Source organism: Lepidochelys kempii, chromosome 4, assembly GCF_965140285.1.
Source record: "Lepidochelys kempii isolate rLepKem1 chromosome 4, rLepKem1.hap1, whole genome shotgun sequence".
NCBI classification, from domain to species: Eukaryota; Metazoa; Chordata; order Testudines; family Cheloniidae; genus Lepidochelys; species Lepidochelys kempii.
Window position 1 is genome coordinate 79019949 of NC_136383.1, and position 25949 is coordinate 79045897.

At 45.6% G+C, this 25949-nt stretch overlaps 1 protein-coding gene across 8 annotated transcripts in view; it reads left to right on the top strand.

Moving 5' to 3' along the window:
• STOX2 (storkhead box 2) overlaps nucleotides 1–25949 on the top strand; it is a 244525-nt gene that overhangs the window by 210886 nt on the left and 7690 nt on the right. For 7 of the 8 annotated variants that reach the window (XM_078852521.1, XM_073341767.2, XM_073341761.2 and 4 more), the window contains one exon: nucleotides 14306–16571. In XM_078852521.1, the coding sequence (XP_078708647.1) occupies nucleotides 14306–16571 (2266 nt within the window). Of the gene's footprint in view, nucleotides 1–969; nucleotides 1456–14305; nucleotides 16572–25949 lie in introns of those variants that run through there. The other variant, XM_073341763.2, reaches the window with a different exon arrangement.

The window sequence follows — 25949 nt, forward strand, 5'->3', positions numbered from 1 at the left end:
TATTCTAACTCAGAATTGTGCAAGATGATGTTTATGAAATCCTGCATTATGTTTATTGACCAGATTTAAAATCTCATATGCTAAATGTAAATCTATTAAATCCAGGATAATAGCTAAGAATTTAACCTCTTTTTCCTGCGTTTGGCACCTACCCTCTAGTGAATATGAACCTGGCTTTAACAAAGCTTATAGGTAAAGTTTATGGGTATATTATGACTTTGCTGTTTTTAATAATTTTTACAGATTTTTTTGTAATGTTGTTAACCAAATTAGCTTACAGTGTTGAAAATTTCTGTAACAGAATATATGCCCCTGTGTTAATAGTCACTTGAGAAGTAAAGAAGTGATATTTGGATGGCTGCTGCACTGAGGTAAAGTTCACCTCAAAAATACATAATTCCTGGCACTTTAGAGACTAACACATTTATCTGAGCATAAGCTTTCGTGAGCCACAGCTCACTTCATCAGATACATTCATCACATGCACCAAAGCTTATGCTCAAATAAATTTTAGTCTCTAAGGTGCCACAAGTCCTCCTTTTCTTTTTGCGGCTACAGACTAACACGGCTGCTACTCTGAAACATAATTCCTGTACCTTCATTTTTACGTTGAATGCCCACTATATATGCAGCAGTGAAAAGATGTATTTTACATTAACCGAGTTCACCTTAGGTCACTGTTCTTTGTGAGCAACAAACAAGACATAATCTTCTGTCTGGAAACTCTGTGGAAGGCACAGTAGACTCTCTTGAGATGCAGCAAATGTACATGTCTGATGATTCAATGTCCAGACAGATTCTGCTTTTGAATTATTAAAGCACTACATAATCTTAAATAACACCGCTGCTGTCATGCAGTATTTTAAATGCCAGATTCTCTTATATATTTTTAATGGTGCTTCTATTTAGTGGGGGAGTGGAACAAGAAAGAAATATGACCAGCCTCTGGAGATGGTGGGGGAGTTTACATATAAACAGGACATTGTCAGGGTGTCACTGGGCAGCCCCAACAGGAGCACCCTTCTGTGGCAGGCCACGTCATGACAGGCACACCTGCCCCAGTTTCTCTCCTTCAGAATCCCCAGAATTAGTCTCCAGAGTCTTCTCAAGTATAAATATAGCCCTGGTGGGGTTCAGTTATTGCAAATGTTCTGTATACATTTATCATAATAAAAGTCCCATAATCATAGTCCATATTTTCCCCATTATAGTCCAAAGAGTATATACAACATAGCCCTGGCATCCCTCACCATGCCCCCGCTCAGCACAGCCTTCTCCTATCCATGTACCAGGACAGCGATGCCAGCCCCCCGAGCTGGAGTGTAACCCTGTTCTTCCCAGCAGGACCCCACACACACCCACCATCTCTCTGCTGGGAGCATCCGTCACTCCCCCAGCCCTCTCATGGTTCTTCTGGGTCCAGCTCTGCAGCCTTGGAGAGTCCAGCCTCTGCAGGTCAGTTCCTCTGCTGCTCTCCTGTCTTCAGCCCTCTCTGGACCTTAGCTTGGTTTCTTTGGCCTAGATCCAGCAGGAAATCCCTCTGCCGTTCCTCCGTCCTTGAGCCCTCTGGCTCTAGCTCTCTGAGTGGGGGGGACACTAGCCAGCAAACACCTCTTGCTGTTCTCTGGCCTTCACGCTTCTTCCAGGTCCCAAACATACAAGGTATGGCTAACACTGCAATAAAAGATCCGCGGTGTAGCTGTGGTTGGCCTGGGTGTGCTAACTCGGGCTTGTGGGTCTCAGGCTGCAGGGCTATAAAATTGCAGTGTAGATGTTCAGGCCCGAGCTTTGAGGTCCAGGGTATGTCTACACTACAAAATTAGGTTGAATTTATAGAAGTCAATTTTTTAGAAAGCGATTTTATACAGTCAATTGTGTGTGTCCCCATTTAGAACCATTAAGACCATTAAGTCGGAGGAGTGTGTCCACAGTACCGAAGCTAGCATCGACTTCCAGAGCATTGCACTGTGGGTAGCTATCCCACAGTTCCCGCAGTCTCCACCGCCAATTGGAATTATGGGTTGAGATCCAAATGCCTGATGGTGCAAAATACATTTTCGCGGGTGGTTCTGGGTACATGTCATCAGCCCCCCCCCTCAACCCCCCTTCCATGAAAGCAATGGCAGAAAATCGTTTCGCTCCTTTTTTCCTGCGTTACCCGTACAGATGCCATACCACGGCAAGCATGGGGCCCGCTCAGCTCACCGTCACTGTACGTCTCCTGGGTGCTGGCAGACGTGGGACTGTATTGCTACACAGCAGCAGCTCATTGCTTGGTGGCAGCAGATAGTGCAGTATGACTAGTAGCCGTCCTCATAGTCTCCTGGGTGCTCTTGGCCGGCCTCGGTGAGGTCGGTTGGGGCACCTGGGTAGACATGGGTGCTCCTGGCAGACCTTGGTGAGGTCTGACAGGGGTGCTCCTGGCAGACCTTGGTGAGGTCTGACAGGGGTGCTCCTGGCAGACCTTGGTGAGGTCTGACGGGTGCCTGGACATAAATGGGAGTGACTTAAGTCATTCTCTTCTTTAAGTTTTGTCTAAGGAGATTCAGTCCTTCCTGGAATATTGGTAGAGGGATAACTCAGTGGTTTGAGCATTGGCCTGCTAAACCCAGGGTTGTGAGTTCAATCCTTGAGGGGGCCATTCTGCCCCAGGCTGCTCTCCCAGCCAGCAGCACTGTCTGCTGCCAGCCTACCCCTTACTTTTCCCTCCCTCCGTGAAAGCAACAGCCGACAATCATTTCACACCTTTTTCTGTGTGGGCGCCATGTTGCTGTCAGCATTGTCATCCACCCGCCGCTTCCACTGTCACTCTGCTCTCCTGCTCACACCATACCATGGCAAGCATGGAGCCCGCTCAGATCACCGTGGCAGTTGTGACCGCTCTAAACACCACACACATTATCCAGCAGTATATGCAGAACCAGAACCTGCAAAAGCAGACGAGTAGGCGACAGGAGCGCGGTGAGGAGAGTGATGAGGACATGGACACAGACTTCTCTCAAAGTACGGGCCCTGGCAGTTAGGCCATCCTGGTGGCAATGGGGCAGGCTCATGCCAAGGAATGCCGATTCTGGGGCCGGGAAACAAGCACGGACTGGTGGGACCGCATAGTGTTGTGGGTCTGGGAAGATTCCCAATGGCTGCAAAACTTTTGTATGGCTAGGGCCACTTTCTTGGAATATTGTGACTTGCTTTCCCCTGCCCTGAAGTGCTAGAATACCAAGATGAGAGCAGCCCTCACAGTTCACAAGTGAGTGGTGATAGTCCTGTGGAAGCTTGCAACGCCAGGCAGCTACCAGTCAGTCGGGAATCAATTTGGAGTGGGTAAATCTACTGTGGGGGCTGCTGTGATGCAAGTAGCCAACGCGATCACTGAGCTGTTGCTATCAAGGGTAGTCACTCTGGGAAATGTGCAGGTCATAGTGGATGGCTTTGCTGCAATGGGATTCCCTAACTGTGGTGGGGCGATAGACGGAATGCATATCCCTATCTTGGGACCAGACCACCAAGGCAGTGAGTACATAAACTGAAAGGGGTACTTTTCAATGGTGGTGCAAGCACTGGTGGATCACAAGGGACATTTCACCAACATCAAGGTGGGATGGCTAGGAAAGGTACATGACGCTCGCATCTTTAGGAACTGTGGTCTGTGGGAACAGCTGCAGCAAGAGACTTACTTTCCAGACCGGAAAATAACTGTTGGGATGTTGAAATGCCTATAGTTATCCTTGGGGATCCAGCCTACCCCTTAATGCCATGGCTCATGAAGCCATACACAGGCACCCTGGACAGTAGTAAGGAGTTGTTCAACTATAGGCTGAGCAAGTGCAGAATGGTAGTAGAATGTGTGTTTGGATGTTTAAAAGCGCGCTGGTGCAGTTTACAGACTCGGTTAGACCTCAGCGAAACCAATATTCCCATCGTTATTACTGCTTGCTGTGTGCTCCACAATATCTGTGAGAGTAAGGGGGAGACGTTTATGATGGGGTGGGAGGTTGAGGCAAATCGCCTGGCCGCTGATTACGCATGGCCAGACACCAGGGCGGTTAGAAGAGCACAGCAGGGCGCGCTGTGCATCAGAGAAGCTTTGAAAACCAGTTTCATGACTGGCCAGGCTACAGTGTGAAAGTTCTGTTTGTTTCTTGATGACAACCTGCCCCCTTGGTTCACTCTACTTCCCTGTAAGCCAACCGCTCTCCCCTCCCCCCTTTGATCACCACTTGCAGAGGCAATAAAGTCATTGTTGTTTCAAATTCATGCATTCTTTATTAATTCATCACACAAATGCAGGGAGAACTGCCAAGGTAGCCAGTGAGGGGTGGGGCAGGAAGGAAACACCGGGTGGAGTGAGGGAGGGGGGAAGAAGGGAAGGGCAAGGCCAAACTGCACTCTAAAACTTATTGAATGCCAGCTTTCTGTTGACTGGACAGTCCTCTGGGGTGGAGTGGTTGGGTGCCCGGAGGCTCCCCCACCGCATTCTTGGGTGTCTGGGTGAGGAGGCTATAGAACTTGGGGAGGAGGACTGTTGGTTACACAGGGTCTGCAGCAGTGGTCTGTGCTCCTACTGCCTTTCCTGCAGCTCCACCATACGCCAGAACATATCACTTTGATCCTCCAGTAGCCTCAGCATTGTGTTGTGCCTCCTCTCATCATGCTGATGCCACCTCTCCTCTCACTCGTCCCTCCTCTCCTCACATTCATTTTGTTCTTTTCTGGACTCTGACATTGTCTCCCTCGACGCATTGTGCTGGGCTCTTTCAGTGTGGGCGGACTGCATGAGTTCAGAGAACATTTAATCACAAGTGCTTTTTTTCTGCTTCTAATCTTTGATAGCCTCTGGGACGGAGATGGTACGTGGAGCGATGAAATGTTTGCAGCTGCGGGAGGGGAAAAGGGGAGATTAGTCTTTAAAAAGAGACATTTTAGAGAACAATGGGTAGACTCTTTCACGGTAAACCAAGCTGTTAACATTACATAGCACGTGTGCTTTCTTTACAAGGTCGCATTTTGCCTCTTATATCGAGGGCCTGCCAGTATGGTGTGAGAGATCACACACGCAGGGCCGGCGGGCAACAGAATTTGGCTTGCAGGCAGACATGGTAAGCCACAGTCTTTTGGCTTCTTTAACCTTCCTAACATGTGGGAATGATTTCAAACAGCAGCGCCCTCATTTCACATACCAAGCACCCATTGGGTTGGCCCTTTAAAATGGGTTGGCCATTTAAAAGGAGGGACTGCGGTTTTCAGGTTAACGTGCAGCACAAACCCAACTAACCACCTCCCTCACACACAGACACATAGCCAATTCTCTGGGATGATTGCTTCACCCCTCCACCCACTGCGTGGCTAACAGTGGGGATGATTTCTGTTCAGCCACGGGCAAACAGCCCAGCAGGAACGGCCACCTCTGAATGTCCCCTTAATAAAATTCCCCTATTTCAATCAGGTGACCATGAATGATATCACTCTCCTGAGGATAACACAGAGAGATAAAGAACGGATGTTGCTTGAATGCCAGCAAACACCGGGAACATCCGCTGCCATGCTTTGGGGAGGAGTACAGAAACCAGTTTTAAGAGCCCTTAAAGTCGGTTCGCTGCTCTAAGCCAATGGGAGCCGCTGGAAGCAGCACGGGCCAAGGGACGTATTGGCCTCCACTTCCAGCAGCTCCCATTGGCCTGGAGCAGTGAACTGCGGCCAGGGGGAGCCATGATTGACCGAACCTGCAGACGCGGCAGGTAAACAAACCGGCTGGCCCGCCAGGGGCTTTCCCTGCACAAGCGGCGGAACAAGTTTGGGAACCACTGATCTAGTCCGACCTCCTGTATAACAGGCCATAGAACTTCCCCAAAATAATTCCATTTGAACAAGAGCAAATCTTTTTTAAAAAACACTACATCCAATCTTTATTTAGAAATTGTCAGTGTTGGCGAATCCACCATGACCCTTGGTAAATTCTTCCAATGGTTAGTACCATCACTGTTAAAAAAGATTACACCCAGTTCCAGGCTGAATTTGTCTCGCTTCAACTTCTAGATATTGGATTTTGTTCTATTTTTGTCTGCTAGACTGAAGAGCCTATTTTCATATACGTGTTCCCCATGTAGACTGTGATCAAGTCACCCCTTAACCTTCTCTTTGCTAAGATAAGTAGATTGAACTCCTTGAATCTTTCACTGTAAAGGCTTGTTTTCTACTCCTTTAACAATTCTCATGACTCTTCTCTGAACCCTTTCCAATTTATCAACATCCTTCTCAAAACAGGACTGGGCACAGTATTTCAGCAGCGATCGCACCAGGGCACAGAGGTAAATTAACCTCTCTATTCCTACTTGAGATTCCCTTTTTTATACATCCAAGGATCACATTAGCCTGTTGGCCACAGCGTTGCCTGGGAGTTCATGTTCAGCTGATTATCCAACAAGACCCCCAAATCTTTTTCAGAGGCACTGCTTCCTAGGAAAGAGTCCCCTATTCTGTAAGTATAGCCTACTTTGTGTGTTCCTAGATTTTATAATCCTAGGGGAATTCTGTGTCACTGCGCATGTGCAGAATTCATGGCCCCCACAGATTTCTTTTCTTCCCTGCAGAAAAATGACTTCTGATGGGGAAGCAAAGGGAAGCTGCAAGAGCAGTCATGCACTCCTCCCTGGCAGTGCAGGCAGGTCGGTGTGGGCACCCAGAGCTGCCGGTAGAGATGTAAATCACCATTAAGGGGTGAGGCTAGGCAGTTGTGTGAGTGAGAGAGAGAGACTGTCCCTCTCGCTCACTATTGCAGCCCACTTGGTATGGAGGAGTAGGGCTTTGGGGTGTTTCTGAGAAGGTAGGTGTGGGGAAGGCTCTGTCCCCTCAGGCAGAGCAGAAAGTAGCAGCCTGCCTGGTTAGTGAATTGTTCCCATTGTTCTTAGTGAATTCCCCCAGGAATATAAAAGAGTTGTAAAAATTTTAAGGCCCCTTTACATTGCCAGAATGGCTAACAGAGGCTTATTGTAAAAGACAGTGTGGCCATAAATGCTTATGGTGCTTTAGGGATTAGAACTGGTTTTAAATTTTTGGACTGAAAATTTTTTCCCATCAAAATGTGCTCCATGAACTGTTTGCTACTGACCTTTCTGGAGATGGTCAGCAGCCAATATAAATTGTGAGTTTGAGTCCCCAGCCTTCACTTGCTCTTCAGTTACCTATGATGTAACACTGAGCATATGGCTACATATATTTGTTGACTAATAACTAGAAGTAAAGGGTCAATACTAGCTCCATTAGTATTAGACAGAGTGGGTTTGGGGATTTCCTCCAGTGCTCCCCACTCCAATTCTCCATCCATTGTATTGTAGTTTAAATAAATTACCAAAATAATTGAAACCAGCATGATTATATTGCGTTATTTTGACAAATAAAATATGCAGAATTTTAAAATATTGTGTGCAGAATTCCCTCAGGAGTATAGAATCTACTAGATGTATGACTTAACAGTCAGCTGTGTTGAAACACATATACTGTTCGTTTGCGCCCAGCTTACCAAGCAGTCCTTATTGCTCTGTATCAGTAATTTTGTCCTCTTCATTATTTGAGTTATGAGGCTCAGTTCATTAATTTTTGTAAAGTGCTTTGGTGTCCCATCCATTCATACATGTAACTACCCAAAGAAACTGGGAATCCCATTACTGAAATGGCGTGAGGATATAGATCTAACTCAGAAAGGGGTTGACTTTAAAAAATGAATTTTGGCAATTGTTATATGTTTTACTGAAATGGAACTGTTTTCACCAGTCAGAATGCTGTACAGATATGAAAGCATAACTTTTTCCAATACCAACAGCTCTGCACCTTGATTGGTTCTGGGTATCCGATTTGAATCATCAGTCTGTAGCTAATCTCAAACTAATGTGCAAATATCTGTACTCTGCTTGGTGGACAACTATTATTAGAATCAGAACAGAGATATTTGTATAATCACTGTACCATTATTTTTCAATCGTCATACAGTGAATATGCAAATCCATCTACTTGGACTTCTGCACTCAGAATAACCAAGCTGTTTGCAGCAGCAAAAAGACCAACTTGGCTTCTCATTCCCTTCAGCAGAAGCTTCAAAACTTACCAAAGGCAAAGTGAATAGCGCTATCAAATGGTTAATGGAGGGGAACGTGAAAAAATGAGGATTTTTAGAGCTTTGACTTACCTTCCTCCTTCAGGCCCTTTCTTGTTCCCATTAAAGTCAATGGAAGCTTTGCCAGTGATTCAGTGCGAGCAGGACTGAGCCCTTCTCATCCCCACTTTACAGGTTTTTATCACTTTATTTATCTTTTTAACTCTGGAAGGTACTTAAATACGACCGTGATGAGCACATTATGATAACCTAAATAGAAGGATCCTATTTCCACCTGATGGCCTTGTCTACCCCAGAGCTTCTTGCACTGTTTCTCTAGCCCTATTCAACTCCGTCACTGCTAGGAACTTTGGAAGTATTAGTGTAGACCAGAAACATTTTTTTATCTACTGTTGTCAAATATGTCCACCAGCACATCATCTGGTGCTAGCAGTAGGGCTAGACAGTATGAAAAGTCCAAGTGTACATGGAGGGCTCTCTTTAACCACTCAGTTAGGGTGAGATATTTTTGTTGATATTGTTTATAATACACTGGGAGAATCTCAGCCACTCTCCCCACTTCAGATGTGAAACCAAATGCTAACAGAAACATATTGCAACTGGTTTGGGGGAAAGAACATGGCTGACCTGGAGGGAAGTAAAGAGAGTGTGGAAAGGACATGGATAGGTAGGGAAAATGATGAGAAAGAAGGACCAGAAAAGTGTTAACTTAAAGGGAAAAAAATTACCTTTTGACAGCCAGTTTTGTTTGTTGCATTTTCTCCTTCTATCATTTACATTTGTATATTAAATTAAACAATACAGTAATAATGATGATCTCATGGCTGCTTCTTGTTAACTTGGTGTAAAGTGCTTCCTGGTGTAAATAAACCTACAATGAAAAGGGGAGCATGAAATGGGACTTCTGCACTGCTACCCTCTCACTTCAGCGGGAGTAACACTAAATCGTGCAGTGCATCTTGTACACAGACACAAAGAAAAGCTGAGAGAGTCTGGCTTTCTGGTTCACTGCCACCGGCAACAAAGCTAAGGGTAGAGGACGGAGGGACAGCATTAGCAAAGCAGGCACTTAAATAGTATGAACCAAACATAAACAGATAATACATATCTGCTCTGTGTGCACTGTATTCATTCTTGGCACTTCTGCTGTATGCTAAGAGCCTGCTTAAGCTGAGGGTATGGTTTTCAAGTTCTTTAATTGTAGATGCTTGAGGTCCAGAAAATGGGGGTTGCATATTATTATTTTGTGTTGGCCCAGGGAGATAACACAAGGCTCTGAGCTCTCAGTGTGTGTGCTAAGCTCTTGTTGTCCACCCGCCAGTACACAGTTGCTTATTTTTTTTTAGATGTTCCCATTTGTTGCTACTGCTGGTGTGCCCTGCCCATTCAGGGTTGTGTGTGTCTCTGCTACTACTTCCAGGATGATCTCCTGTAGCGAGGGTACTCCCACTGGAAAGGGAGAGAGGGAAATCTGAGTTCTCTTGCCTTACCTTGATGATTATTTCATGAAATGTATGTGACCCATAATTCGGGATGGGGGAAGGAAGATTGGAATCTTAAAGGCTTGTCTTCACAAGTGCTTCACAATGTGCTGTACGTCAGCGCAGATGCATCGATGCAGCTGTGCCAATGTAGCACCTCTGGTGAAGACGTGCTATGCCGACGAGAGAGCTCTCTCCTATCAGCATAAATACGCCACTGCAACAAGAAGCGGAAGCTGTGTCTGTAGAAGAGCATCTCCCCCTGACATAGAGTGATGTAGACACCGCTTTAAGTCAGTCTAACTTATATTAGTCAGGGGGGTGGTTTTTTCACAATCCTGAGTGTCTTAAGCAGTCGTGTAGACAAGCCCTGAGTACTCCTTTCCTCCCACTTCTTTTTTGCTGCTGCTCTCACTTTTGTGTCCATATTGTTCCTATTCAACTTCTTAACAGCTCCATTATAAACCTTTCCTGACAAATATTCCTGGTAATTGACCCAGTAAAAACACCTCTAAATACAAATATCATCCAAAGCCAGATAAGAGAGTAGTTACTATTGTGACAAAGCTCTCTCCTTGTCTCCATCGGTCCCGCATTTCCTGGCGGATTTCGCTAGCCTCAGAGGCTCACTGTGACCCTCCACATAACCCTTCTCTCGCTAGAGACAAGGGTCACAGTCTACTGAGCCATTTTCATCATAAGCCAGCGAGGGAGGTGAGGAGAAGCTATCTTCCCTTGCACAATCTCTGTTGTCTCCCAGTCTCAGTGATTAATCGGGGGGGAAGGGAGAGAAGGGGGGAGCCCGGGCCCACCCTCTACTCCGAGCTCCAGCCCAGGGACCCTAATAGTATCAGCTATGGTAGCTGACCTTTTAGAAACATGACATGTACAATTCCCTGGGCTACTTCCCCCCAGCAGTCCCCACTTCCTCAAGCTCCACTTCACCCTTACCTCAGGGCCTCCTTCCTTGTGCCTGATATGGTATGTACTACTCAGTCTCTCCAACAGCGCAACTTCCTCCCACAGCTCCTGACATACACACCCACCTGACTAACTGGGAGGCTTTTAACTAGTTTCAGCCTGTCCCTGATTGGCTTCAGGTGTCCCAATCAACCTAGCATTCTCCCTGCCTTCTGGAAAGTTATTAATTGGCCCCAGGTGTCTTAATTGACCTGGAGCAGCTGCCATTTACCTTATCCTGGTACGAGGGATTTGTTTAGCCTGGAGCTAATTTATCTATTTCCCACTACTTTTTTATAGCCATCTGGCCTTGCCCCGTCACACTATACATACTGCAATACAGTGCCCACTAATGGGGTGAGTTCGGGATAATGAGTTCTCTCTCGTTAGCATGAGTTCTCTCTATCTTGGCTATTGTTGGCTTATGTCAAAACTTCAGGAGGGCTTGAGGGCTGTGTGTGTGGAAACACATACAACTATACTTGCGAAAATAGTGAAACACGGGCATACATTAGAATCCACTCTAATAAAATTTGGACAGCAATAGCTTAGCTTTCTCGTTGAAATGTTCTTCACGTATGAAAGAGAGAAAAACACTTTAATTTCTACTCCTCTATTCTGTAAAATGCACTCTAGAAGCGCCTATTAAGAACATGTGTATTATGTAGGAGAGCTTTTGACTGTAAAGAAAGAAGGGGATAATGACTTACTTCACAAAGAAATTTTAAAATTGCCTTTTGCTAAAGTTGACTGAAAAGGCCACAAGAAAAATGTTTGTTATGGTGCAGGTGGAACTAGAGTTTTTTGTTGCTTTTTGTTTTTAAGCCGTCAAATCTTGAAAAAGAAGCACTGCATCTCTTTCCATATTAATTTTTTTTTAAAATAACCTTGAGTAGTTGAATGCCAGAAGGTTCTGTTCTGCTCTGGACTCCCGATTCTGGAGTGGTGACTGCTCCACATGTCCTTTTAACACAGACAAAACTAATGAGGAATAAAGAAATGTTGGCACTTACTTCTTAGCATCCCTCCTCATTTTCCGCAGTCCAAGGTCTGTCTCCAGACAGACACCCACATCTTCGGTCAGCATGGTGGCTGCTGTCTGAGGAAGTAAAGGAGAGGGAGATACTGCCCAGACTGCAGCATAGTCATAAAGGTCTCCGCAGCAAGAGCTATCTGTGTCTCCGATGCATGAACCCTTCTCCCAGTTGAGAGAGCAGCATCTGGGTTCACCTTCCCAACATGGAGAGTGGGGGAGATTTTTGGCCTTTGGAAGGTTAAAGCCTACTACCAGCCATCAGTCACACATGTAATGAAGGCTTGGAACCTACTTGCATTAACACTTTCTTAGACAGCCTACTAAAAAGGCCTTTTAGAAGATGCCGGCAGAGGAAATAGAGAAGAATCCACCCCCACATGAGCCACAGCAAGGCAGATACAGGCAGATTTCCTCTAGAGTCATGCACAAGAGATCTCCCCAGTATGGCTCCAGCATTAAGCAGGTTGCTCTTCTGTGAGGTTATGGGCATATCAGGAGATGGGTGAAGGTCCCACTGAATTCATCAAAGAAGAAGGGGAATGGACTTCAACTGGGCCTTTTCCCTTCGCCCACCTCATATTTCCCAGATAAATTCTAGTTAGGAACTTAATCCAACTAGTCTTTTCTGCAGTGAATTAGCAGAAGCCAATGTTTCAACACCCTTTAAAAAAACAAAATAAAATAAAGATTTTCAAGGTTAGAGATGAGGAGGGTTCTGTTCTCCCCATGTATGAGACCAGGGATGAGATTATTTGGGGTCCTGGGAACAAATGGATGGAAAACCGTCCCCTCCCTAAGGTGTACATGCAACAAGAACTTCAGGACTGTCCTAAACCTTGGTGCTTGTTGTCCTGTAATCTGTTCAGCAGTGGAAAAAAAGACTCCCTTTTATAACTCTCCCTGAAGAGTAAGCTGGTGAAACCAGAACTTTTACTGCAGGATCTGGTCTCATCCTGTTAGCACTAAATGAGCTGATTAACTTGCACCAGTGAACTATTCTTGAGCAGTCTCCAATTCATTAAGCAAAAGCAGACTGATTCCCGCATCACACAGGTTTCCTTCAATATTGAGCATGAACATTTTTTCTCTTCTTCTTTGGTGGTTGTATAAACATCTGTTTCAACTATTGTATTTCATGTATGGGGTGTGTTTTAAGAGTTTGCTGCATCCATTTTGTCTTGAAAGAAAGCAGTGGTGAATAATAGGGGCCGGTTCAATGCCATTTATTTCATTTACAGATGCTCCCTGATTTACGCAATTGTTCCGTTCCGGAAAGCCTCGCGTAACTTGAATTTTGCATAAGTTGGAAACGTATAACCGAACGTTATGCAAAAAAAAAAAAAAAAGCCCAACTAAAAAATTCCTATTTCTAGCTTACGGAACTTTTTCCGTAAGTGCGAATTTGCATTAAGTCGGGTCTTGCATAACCTGGGGAGTGTCTGTATTTATTTTTGATCCTCCTCCTAAACTCTAGCCTTATAGATTAATTTGGTCATTTAGGAATCAGAAATACTTTTCTTCATTTTAGCACGTGAAGCTCCAAAATGTGGACATTTTTGTTATCCCTTCCCCTCACAGTTATGTGGTAACACCAAGAGCCAGTGTTTGAAGTCAGTTTGTAATTGCCACAGCAGCATGCTAGCTCTTGGACAGCATATTGTTCACTGTGCTGGTCCCATGTTGTCCTCCTGCTGTACTCAAACGCCAGTAGTAAAGTGTAACTGCAAACTCTGACCTCTGAAACGTGTATGTGTGGAGTTGGTAACATACAGTAGGAGACACAGAAGAGAGCAGCCGAGCCATTTGCTTATACTACACATCAGTCAGCACCTTTTTTGGTGTAGTACTTTGAAGTATTAAGGACTTGATCCTGTACCACTGAAGTCAATGGAAATTTTTACGTTGACTTCAATAGGTACAGAATCAGGCCTGAAGGCCCAGTCCACAAAATGACCTATGTGGATTTTATGTAGTCAATAATAAGGTATCTGCCTGTATTTGATATCTGCACTCAAGCATGTGGTCCATCAGACCCCACTTAAAGGCCAAGCGACTCTTGTGGGGAAGTTTTTAGAAGACAAATATCATCCAGCGTAGTCAACACATTTGTTTTGAGTAAAATAGATCTGTGTAATTCAAATAGTCTTTTTCTTGGAGAGGCTGAAGAGCTTAGAGCCTGATGGGGGCAGTTGTTTATGTGGGAATGGTTTGGTGGGAAAGTCCTGCCTGTTGAATTGTGTTGGAGGTATGGTTCTCCTGTGTGCTTTGTTTCTATTGCATTTTTATCTGGAAAAAAATGTTATGGGCACCTATTTATACATTGCTGTAAATCACAATTAATACATACATATTGATAAATTGGGATGTAAATATTTGACTAGAATAATAAAAATGAAATCTTTTTCCTTGATTCTCTTTTCTTTGTATTCTTTCCATTTTGTAGTTTACAGTCACCTACACAATGGAAGTAACTAAAGTGTTATTTTTTACACTCTATTAATGTCCTCTTTTTATTTAGTTAATAATTAATGTGACTGAAGTGTAGGAGATAAGTGGAAATACAGACTAGAGAATGCCTATCAATGTGCTCAGTTTGAATTGTTTGCTCAACATGCTATAACTTTTGAGTTGGCAAAACTCTGTATGGGATGGTGGGAGGGGAGCCGAAGAACTTTTCATGATTATACAGTAGCTCATATGTATTTACTGTTGTTTTAGGCGTTCCAACTCCCAGTCCTGAAATTCTTCGGCATACCTTGAACATGCTTGTACGAGAGAGGAAAATATATCCAACTCCAGATGGCTATTTCATCGTGACCCCACAGACTTATTTTATAACCCCATCCCTCATAAGAACTAACAGTAAATGGTACCATTTGGATGAGAGGATACCTGACAGGTCTCAGTGTACCTCTCCACAGCAAGGAACTATAACTCCCTCCACCTCAGGCTGCGTCAGGGACCGAACTTTACCCAAAAACCACTGCGACTCTTGCCATTGTTGCAGAGAAGACATGCACAGCATGCATGCGTCCACCCTACAGAGGAAATCCACAAAAGACTGTAAAGACTCATATTGCCCTCCTTCTCTGTGTCAGGTACCACCCAGTGAAAAAAGTAAAAGTACTGTAAATTTTTCTTATAAAGCAGAGACACTCTCAAAGCCTAAAGATGTAGAAAAGCAGTCTAAAAAGTTTGGACTAAAATTGTTTCGACTAAGCTTTAAAAAGGACAAGGCAAAACAGCTGGCCAATTTCTCTGCCCAGTTTCCTCCTGAGGAATGGCCCTTGAGGGATGAAGACACCCCTACCACTATACCCAGGGAGGTAGAAATGGAGATTATTAGGCGCATTAACCCAGACTTGACTGTGGAAAATGTAATGAGGCATACTGCACTAATGAAGAAACTTGAAGAAGAAAAAGCTCAAAGAAGCAAAGCTGGATCTTCAGCTCACCATAGTGGGCGAAGCAAAAAGAGCAGGAATCACAGAAAGCCTCATGGAAAATCTCGGTCACACAGCAAGACCCGGGTGTCCAAAGGAGACCCTTCAGATGGTTCCCATTTGGATATACCAGGTGAAAGAGAGTATGAGTTCTATGATCCCCTTACTAGGTCCCCACGGGAAGGCTGTTTCATAATAGAACACAAAGGAGATAATTTTATCATGCACAGCAATCCTAGCGTGATTGAGTCTCACTTTCCCATGACACCAGAATGGGATGTATCTGGTGAATTGGCCAAAAGAAGAACTGAGATGCCTTTTCCTGAACCTTCAAGGGGAAGCTCCCACTCCAAGGTCCATCGAAGCCACAGCCATACACAAGATAGAAGGTCAAGGAACGAGAGGTCTAACAAAGCCAAGGAAAGGTCTAGGTCGATGGACAACTCTAAAGGGCCTCTGGGTTCTGCTACTTTAGGTACACCTGAAGATGTAGCTGAAGGGTGTAGCCCCAATGACCCAACAACTAGCCAAGCATATACTGATGACAGTACCTTAAGGCCTTCACAGTCACTCAGTCATCAAAGGGCTCTGATTTCATCTGCAAACTATAAAGATGTGTGTGTACCCGAAATAGTTAGTGGCAATGTAGAAACCCCCAATTCCTGTGGCTTATTGGAACAAATCAAGCCTACAGAGAATTTACCATCTTATAGTGAGCTCAACTCCTGCACAACAAAATCAGCAATTGATGATTATTTTCAATGCAACACTTCGAGTGAGACTGTACTTACTGCTCCATCACCACTGGGGAAAAATAAAGAGGACCATGACACAGTGACTTTAACAGAAGGAATAAAAAAACTTTCTCCCTCAGAAAGACATTCCCAACACATAGCCAGAGAACCTGGGGTACACAAAGAGGAGTCCCCTAAAGGGCCAAGTAGTGGTCCAGTTGTTGCTGGCCAGACCTCTGAGGTGATCGCAAATGGGCGACTGGTTCAACACCATAACACTGAATCAAGCAGCCTGGACAAAAGGAAAGAAATATTTAGCAAAGATACACTTTTTAAACCTCTACACAATACACTGTCTGTGAATAATTATCACAAGTCCAGTACGCCCCTACTAAAACCCCATCAAAAGACACCCTCTGACACACTGCCAGGCAGATGTGAGAAACTTGAACAAGCTATAGTAACCTCAGTTACACAAGTTTTACCCGTTTCACAGAGACAGCAAGAGACAGCTGGGAACCAGGAAGCCACCTTTGATTATTACAATGTTTCTGATGATGATGACTCAGAGGAAGGAACAAATAAAAATGCTGAGGAAGAAAAAAACAGAGATGATGTGGGCACTATGCAGTGGTTGCTGGAGCGGGAAAAAGAAAGGGATCTGCAAAGAAAGTTTGAGAAGAATCTCACTCTTCTCACCCCCAAGGAAACTGAAAACAGCAGCAGCCAGAGAGCCACCCATTCAGCTCGACTGGACAGCATGGACAGCAGCAGCATTACTGTAGACAGCGGGTTCAATTCTCCACGGTAGGACTGTAAAATTAATTATAAAGACCACTCTAGAATGCTCTGTTTTCAGTTATTACTGTGTTTTGTATGGGTGAACAATTGTGGGACTGTGTTAAACTGTTTCAGACATTCTTTTAGACGATTTTTAGGCAGCCTCCAGAAAGCCTCTATCCAGACCGATGGCTTGGTTTCTTTCCCTCACATAGGCAACAGCGACAAATCTTACCACTGCCTTTTTGCCAAAGGTTCATTGTCCCTCCACCCCAAACTTTCCTGTATCACTTTTTCAGATTAATTTATGTTGTATTTAGAATTGGGGTGGGTGGCTCAAAAATATCATCAGCAAGATAAACTGGAAGAACGGATACAGTGTAGTGACAGTGTCTTTGGCTGAGACATTACAGATAGGTGATTAGGGGACATAGAGATACCACTTATACTTTTCTCTGGTATTTTTTAAATCCTCTTTCTGAAGCCGTGTCTGTCACCAGTCCAAACTGATAGGATTTGAAGAGCAGTCTCTTCTACCTAGAAGAAGAGTGGAGAGAGGTTCAGGAAGGTACCACAGCCCTGAAGGTATTAACGATGTTTGGTCCCTGAAGTTGTCCAAACAGTGCATCAACAGAGGTGTCTAGCCTGTAACGTCTAGGAAAAGAGTGTAAGGATTCTATATGGTGTTAGAAGTTTTAGAAACATATGGGAAGAGACAGTTGCTGATATATGCCCACCCTGAAGATTTACAGTGTCATCTCCAGTTTAATAATCCTTCACTGAGGCTTCTCCTCTCTGATCCCAGAGGAAGCCGTGGCCCTGGTAGACTGGGTCTTGAGTCTCACTGTTTATCCTAGAAACCAACCAATTAATCCAGACCAATGAGTCTTAAGACAAAGTAACAGTGTACAGGTGGTAGTTCTTTTGCAGTATCCTATTGTAGACCTAAGTTATTTATCACCTTCACTTTTACAACAAATAAGATCTGAATCTTGTTAGGTAAAAGGAAATTATAATTGTTTCTGTTTTAAAATTGATTTAGTTTCTCAAAATTGTTAATTTACAAAAAAAAAATTAAAAAATTAAATGTTGGGCGTACGGGGCTTCAGAACGTATGCAAAGGAGTCCTGATCTCTACACTCATGACCAGATTCTCCTGTCAGTTAAAACGGTGTCAGTCTAAAGAAAACTCCCTTGGTTTTGGTAGTTAAACCAGAATGATGATGGTGTGATTGAGAGCAGAGTTTGACCCAAAGGCTCAGAATGAGAGTCATGTAGGTTGACCTTTAGGCTTCTCCCTAGCCCTTTGTGCTGTGCCGCCTCTTGATCCCTCAGCATATCTTTGTCCCTCCTCTTACTAAACAGTAGCAAGTGTCTCACAGCGCAGGCCTGTCAGGGAAAGCTGCCTTACTGTGGGAATGAAATGCAGTTTTGTTTCACATCTCCCCTGCTGCTCCATGGCTGAGGGTAACTCTTCTGTGGCACTTTTATTCCTCCTTGGTTCAAGGATTTTTAGAGCTACTTTTTTGCCTCCAATTAGCTACATGCTGCACTATCCACCAAATCACTGGGGTAATTTATTTTTTTAAAAGACACATTAATGGGGATAATTATTTCTAGCATTTAAAATTTAAAAATATAATTTTAAAGGAAGAAAGAGTAATTAAGGTTCTTCTGCAAGTAGATGCAGCCATGTATTCCACTTGGATGTGTGCAGTCCTGCACTCTGGAGCCAGAGTATTTTCCCAAGTAGAACCTGTAGGCGGCAGTGCTCACCCCTTGTGGCCATAGCTTCTCCCCTTGCTATACGAGTCAGCACTGCCCTATTCCCCACTTGGTTCCGTCTTACCACCTGTTGCTGGAGGCAGAGTTCTGTGTAGTTTTCCTGTCACAAACCTTTTATTTTTACTGACATTTCTAGTAGTGTATAGTTAATTAGTACCCTTAGTACTTAGTGTTAGTTAGCAGTAGTTTAAGTATTTCCCTGGTGATGCCCTCACCAGGATTTAAACATTGTCCACTGTGTGGGGGAGCGATCCCCACATGCAGTGCTTGCTGTGCCTAGGCAAAGTCACATCAGGGAACGGTGTTCTATTTGCAGATAGTTCACCAAACGGACTAACGTGGCAAGGGATCTTCGTCTGAAGCAACGCCTGCTCAAGCAGGCCAGGAGGCCTGCTTCGGCACCGAGGCCCTCGTCAGATCAGAAGTTACCCTCTGGTTCTGAGAGTGCTGCCACATCACATCCTGAAACTGGCGCCTCTCTGAAGAGATGGAGGAGTTGTTTTCCCGTCAAGTGTGCCGAGGAAAAGATAGCATAAGACTGACTGAGCCTGCTCCAGGTCCCAGTGGGACTCATCTCCCTCTTCCAGAAGGAGTGTGTATTGGCACAGGGTGAATGACGGTGTGTGGGATGAAGCAAGGCCATCAACCACTTCCCAGTACCATGCAAGGAGGTCAGAGACCCATACCATTGACTCTGGGGCCCTGGGGCATCCATTGAGTCCGACACCAATGAGGGCGATGCCAGCACAGACTCTTCCCATGCTAGGAGCATATCAGGACCTCTTCTGCCTTTCTGTCCTGAGCTCACCCTTGGTCCAGGACTTAGCTAATGCTGCATCTTTTATAGCCCCGTAGGCTGAGCGGCCCACTGAACCTGGGAGTCTGTTGGCACTATACCCTGAGGTTTCCCTTTCATAGTCAGAAGAATTGGGATCAGTACCAGACTCTGTGCAATGGACCTCTCCAGCCCTGTGAATTGTGACTGGCACTCACTGCCCTCCATTTCAGCACCGTCAGTTACTTTGGAATTGCAGCCGACTTCAGGGTCGACACCGCTTCCATCCCCAGAAACAACCTGTACTGTTTCAACCGTCGGCGCCAGCTTCCTCGTCATTCTAGGCTATGGGTGAGTTGGACCAGTTGCTCACACCCTCAGGGCTGGTTCCTCCTTTATCCCCTGAAGTCTGGGACTTTTTGGAATCTGAGTCAGGATTTTCATCCTCTGACTGTCCCACCATCCAACCCACATCGGTGGCCATTCATGGAGCTCTCTGGGTACCAAGATTGGCATTTGTTTTGCATTTCGGACGGGCGCCTCTGGCCCAGTGCCTACTGTCACCAGTGCCCTATCCATGCCTGTGGGTTTCCATGGTCGGTCACATAGGTCCCACCCCTCATCTCGCCTACAAGGTCTGTGATGGGGACTGTCCATTCTCCACAGGCCCAGGTACCAGTGAGCCTTCCCCTTGTGGAGCCTCCAGAGTCATTCCACCCAGGCCCGTCAGTTCTGGAGCAGGATCCAGCTCTGGCACAGTTAACCACTCCATCTTTGTCCCTGGACAGTTCCACAGTGCCTGTCCCTTTCTCCCCTTCGGTACTAGAGGATTTCAAGGTGTACCAGGACCTTTTGTGGCACATAGCCGCTTCCCTAGATATCCATGTGGAGTTCCTGCAGGAGAACACCCACAAGTTAGTGGATATCCCACAGTCATCTGCCCCTCGGAGAGTTGCCTTCCCCATTAACAATGGGCTACTTGGGCCTGCTAAGGTCTTCTGGAGCACAATGGCTTCAATACACTTACAGGGTAAGATTCAATCTCACCCTTTGCAGCCTCAACCAATATATCAGATAAATGAGGTTCCAAATGATCACTCTTGTCAGCTATCCTCCCGTGTTGTTTCAAAATGAATGGCTTGCTACTCTTCACCCACTGGGCAGTTTGGTCTGTTGTCTTCACCTGGTCCTGGATTCCTTGCAGTGGTGGACGTCTCCAGAGAACGTTTGCCAGGGCGTTCCCTTCATCCAGCCTTTGCCAACCAGGTCTGTGGTCTCCGATGCCTTCCTGATGGGTTTGGGAGTACATCTAGGGTTGCTGAAAGTTCGAGGTCTATGGTCAGAGCAGGAGTCCGCATTGTATATCAACATGCTGGAGCTTCGAGCCATCTACGATGCATGTCACACTTTTCTGGACCATATCAGATGCTCAGTGGTTCACATATTTACCGACAATACCACCACAATGTATTATGTGACTAAGCAAAGAGGAACACACTTCAGGATGCTTTGCCAAGAGGCAATCAGGTTGTGGCAGTTCTGCGTTGAGGAAAGCATTACTCAGATAGCTGACTATGCGCCTGGAGTCCAAAATCATCTCGCAAACCATCTCTGCAGGAATTTTTCCCTGTGTCACAAGTGGTCTCTGAAGACAAACATCCTCCAGGTCACCTTTGCAACTTGGGGCATTCTGACGATCTCCCTATTTGCTACGAGAGACAACAGGAAATGTCACCTGTTCTGCTCTCGAGGGAGCCTCAATCTGGGCTCCCTGTCTGACACTTTCCTTCTCAGCTAGCAGTTGGCTGTCCTATATGCTTTTCCCCAGATCATCCCACAGGTCAGCCTCAATCTGAAAGTGGATTGAGCCAAGCTCATTCTCACTGTCCCAGCCCATCTGAGACAGTGCTGGTTTTCCAACCTTCTCGCGCTGTCAGTTCAGCCTCCCATACCCCTTCCTCTCCATCCTGACCAACTCTCTTAGAATCGTGGTCACGCATTGGATCCCATGCTCAGTTCCCTGCATCTCATGGACTGGTTGCTTTGCGGCTAAATGAGGAGGAATAGCAGAGTTTGGTGGCTGTATAACAGATCCTATTCAACAGTAGAAAGCCGTCTACCAGAATAGCCTATGCGATGAAATGAAAACGGTTTTTGATGTGGTCATGGGCCTGCAGAATAAAACCAGTGCTGGCCTCTATCCAGGATATCTTGGTGAACTTGCTGCACCTTCAGTCGTTGGACTTTTGCTCACTTCATTGGAAGTGGATTTGGCAGAGATATCGGCATTTCATCCCTGGCCCCTTCAGAGAAGATCAATCTTCTCCAATGCTGTGGTAGCAAGATTCTTAAAATGGCTTCTTTGCCTCCATCCTCCAGTCCAAGAGCTGGTTCCTCTGTGGGACCTTAATACAGTCCTAGTGGCTTTAGTGGGACCTCCACTTGAACCCCTCACATCTTGTCCCTTTCCACTTTTGTGTCATGAAACTGTGTTCCTAGCAAAAGGCGGGGGGGGGGGGGGAGCGCGGAGGCCCCTGCCTTCCCAAGGCCCCACCCTTGCCCAGGGGGAGGGGGGCAAAAGCAGCCCCCTGCCTGCATCCCTGCCTCCTCCATCAAGGGGAGGTGCAGGGACCCAGGCTCCCCACAGCTGCCTGTGTGGCTCTGGCCAGGGTGCAGGGCCTCGGAGCCACAACCCATCCATGATGAGAGCCACACGGCCAGCTGTGGGGAGCTGCAGCAGATCCTCCATCTGTCCATGGTGTCAGGGGCCTGTTGAGAGTAGACCCCCAACCATGTCCCCGTCCAGGGCAGATGGAGGGTCTGCGGCTCCCCACATCTGCCTGTGCGGCTCTTACCATGGCCGGGTGGCAGCTCCAAGGTCCCCTCCTTCCCCTCTCTGTCCCCCCACGACGGCAGGAGCTGGTTTGGAGAGAGCTGCGAGAGCAGCTGCGGTAAGCTGGTGCAGAATCGTGAACCTTCCATGTCCACCTGCCCTGGGCCGGGTGGAGAGCCGTGGTCAGGGGTGGCAATGACACAGGACGGGGCTGCTCTCAGTTCCCCCACATTGTGGGCAACTGGGCTCTCTGGCCAGGCTCCATGCTGGCCAGGAGGTGGGGCCTCGGGGGGAAGGGCACCCTGGTGGAAAGTGGATGGGCCAGACCTGTCCACTTTCAAAAAGTGGAGGCCTGTGGCCCTGCTGGGTCCCTCCTCTGCCCCCCCCTTCCCCTGTTCCGGAGCCACTGGTTCCGAGTAGCAATAACATCCACAAGGAGAGTCTGTGAGATGTTGGCTCTGATGGCAGCGCCCCCTTATATACAGTTCTCTAAGGACAAAGTAACTTTACTACCGCGCCCAAAATTTTTGTCTAAAGTAGTTTCTCAGTTTCATTTGAACCATGCAGTATATTTACCTGTGTTCTTTCCTAAGCCACATTCATTTCCGGAGAAGCAGACATCAAGTGACATCTAGCCAGCTGTCTGGACAGGACTAAACTGTTTTTTGCTTCACCTCATTTGTGTCATATGCAGATAGTTTTCAGGGTCAAGCAGTCTTTTATCATAGAATATCAGGGTTGGAAGAGACCTCAGGAGGCCATCTAGTCCAACCCCCTGCTCAAAGCAGGACCAATCACCAACTAAATCATCCCAGAAAGGGCTTTGTCAAGCCTGACCTTGAAATCCTCTAAGGAAGGAGATTCCACCACCTCCCTAGGTAACCCATTCTAGTGCTTCACCACCCTCCTAGTGAAAAAGTTTTTCCTAACATCCAACCTAAACCTCCCCCACTTCAACTTGAGACCATTACTCCTTGTTCTGTCATTTGGTACCACTGAGAACAGTCTAGATCCATCCTCTTTGGAACCCCCTTCGGGTAGTTGAAAGCAGCTATCAAAACCCCCCTCATTCTTCTCTTCTGCAGACTAAACAATCCCAGTTCCCTCAGCCTCTCCTCATAAGTCATGTGCTGCAGCCCCCTAATCATTTTTGTTGCCCTCCGCTGGATGCTTTCTGATTTTTCTACATCTTTCTTGTAGCGTGGGGCCCAAAACTGGACACGGTACTCCAGATGAGGCCTCACCAATGTCGAATGATCATGTCCCTCAATCTGCTGGCAATGCCCCTACTTATACGGCCCAAAATGCTGTTAGCCTTCTTGGCAACAAGGGCACACTGTTGACTCATATCCAGCTTCTCGTCCAATGTAACCTCTAGGTCCTTTTCTGCAGAACTGCTGCCTAGCCATTCGGTCCCTAGTCTGTAGCAGTGCATGGGATTGTTGCATCCTAAGTGCAGGACTCTGCACTTGTCCTTTTTGAACCTCATCAGATTTCTTTTGGCCCAATCCTCTAATTTGTCTAGGTCCCACTGTATCCTAGCCCTACCCTCCAGTGTATCTACCACTTCTCCCAGTTTAGTGTCATCTGAAGAAAACCGGCCCCAGGACCGACCCTTGGAGCTCCCCGCTTGATACCAGCTGCCAACTAGACATGGAGCCATTGATCACTACCCGTTGGGCCCGACGATCTAGCCAGCTTTCTATCCACCTTATATTCCATTCATCCAGCCCATACTTCTTTAACTTCCTGGCAAGGATATTGTGGGAGACCGTATGAAAAGCTTTGCTAAAGTCAAGGAATAACACATCTGCTGCTTTCCCCTCATCCACAGAGCCAGTTATCTCGTCATAGAAGGCAATTAAGTTAGTCAGGCATGACTTGCCCTTGGTGAATCCATGCTAACCGTTCCTGATCACTTTCCTCTCCTCCAAGTGCTTCAGAATTGATTCCTTGAGGACCTGCTGCATGATTTTTCAGGGACTGAGGTGAGGCTGACTGGCCTGTAGTTCCTCTTCACAGACTCTCTATCTAATTGGATAACATCCTGTATCAAGACTGCATATGAGATAACTTTGGCGACACCTCCTCAGCAGCGCGATCTCATTCTACAAGAGTGCAAGCAATATCTATATCTTTCCTCAATGATGTCTCAATATTGGACATTTGCAGGGCTGCTACATGGTTGTCCACACATACGTTTCCTAACGATTATGCCATTATCACATCTTCCAGAGTGGATGCAAGTTTTGGTAGGGTGGTCCTGCAATTCTTGTATAGGCAGACTCTGAGCCCCTCCTCCTGGGGTGGGTACTGATTGTGAGTCACCTAAGCGGAATACACAGCTGCATCTACTTGAAGAAGAAGAAATGACTGTGGTTATTTGATACGTGGTTTCTTTGAAAAACTGTGGTTCTTTGAGATGTGATGCCAAAGTGTTTTCCACGGCCCACACCCTCCTTCCCCTCTGCACCAGAGTCTGGTCTCTGGGTGTTTGGTGCTAAGGAACTGAAGGGGGAGGAGCTACGCCATGAGGTGCAAGTGTCACCCTCTGTGTGTCCTGTTAGGCAAAATTCTCCAGCTCTGACACGCTGAGGTACACACACCTAAGCGGAATACATGTCTGCATCACATCTCAAATAACCATAGTTTACAGTAAGTGTCCATTTCTTTTACCTGGTGCAGCTAACCAAGGTCATATAACTTTGGAAGGTTTAGGAATCGATCCATTTTATTGATCACATGTGTTGTGCAGAGGCTTAGCATCTTTCCACTATAACAGCAGTATGTCCACTTGCATTGTATTCTTACAAATTAATCTTTTATTTTTTAAATGGAAGTACACATCTGCTTATTCTTACTGTTGCCCATATAGCACTCTGCACCTCCCACCCAAACAATTTGATCTTATTTGGCATACAGAGCTTTTTTTTTTCCTCTGGGTTGGTTGCATATGAGCCAGTTCTTATACTACTGTTTGGCTAGCTTACAGGATTCACGCATGTGATTGTCTACCTCAGATTTGCAGTTCAGTTAGTTCAAGGAGATATTCTGTCTGCCTTCATTCTTTGCACTGAAGCTGAAACCTCTATTTCTGTCCATCGTAAAGTTTAACTAGCTTGATGTGACAGGTTTCAGAGTAGCAGTCGCGTTAGTCTGTATCCACAAAAGGAAAAGGAGTACTTGTGGCACCTTAGAGACTAACAATGAAGTGGATTGGATGAAGTGAGCTGTAGCTCACAAAAGCTTATGCTCAAATAAATTGGTTTGTCTCTAAGGTGCCACAAGTACTCCTTTTCTTTTAGCTTGATAATGAAACAGATAAGTTTAGTGTATTGTACTGCTGTACTAGTTTTATATAAAGTCAAATGGGAAATAGAAATGGCAGTTTTTAAAATTAGGTTTCTTGTATAATCCCTCTTTTTGTCTGCCTTTATTACCCACTTTTTAACATCTCTTTTTGGCAAGAGCCATTAAAATGAGCCAAGAGTAACATACAACGGTCAGGAAGCTATTTTTAAAGTCAGGATGTACTCTGAATATTTCAAGGGCTTTCATGTACCCAAGGAGTGAGTTTTATTGTGAGATGACTAAAATGGGTACTTCTGGTCAATTTCATACCCAGTGTAACTCCATTAAAGTAAATGGAGTTAAGACTAAATGTGGCCCTTTAATTGTAATTAAAATACCATTATTCTCTTCCCACTTTACAATAAAAAAATTCGTTTTTAGAGTTCCTTTTTAGGAAGCAGGAGTGTTTAGTACACCTGAGTAACCAAAATTACCATTTCAGCACTATAAAAGGAAAATTATATTTTAAAAGGATGCCAAATTGGAAGAAAACACACTTTAACAGGATCTTGATAATGAAAGAATTCCTTCTAAAGTCAAAAGGCACCGAAGGTATTTTATCTGTAGAATTCTTGAACACATCTATACTGGAAAAATTTCTGTCAGACTCCCGTTACATTTTGATAATGCGGCTACTGAAGTTGGCTCCAGGTACCTTTTT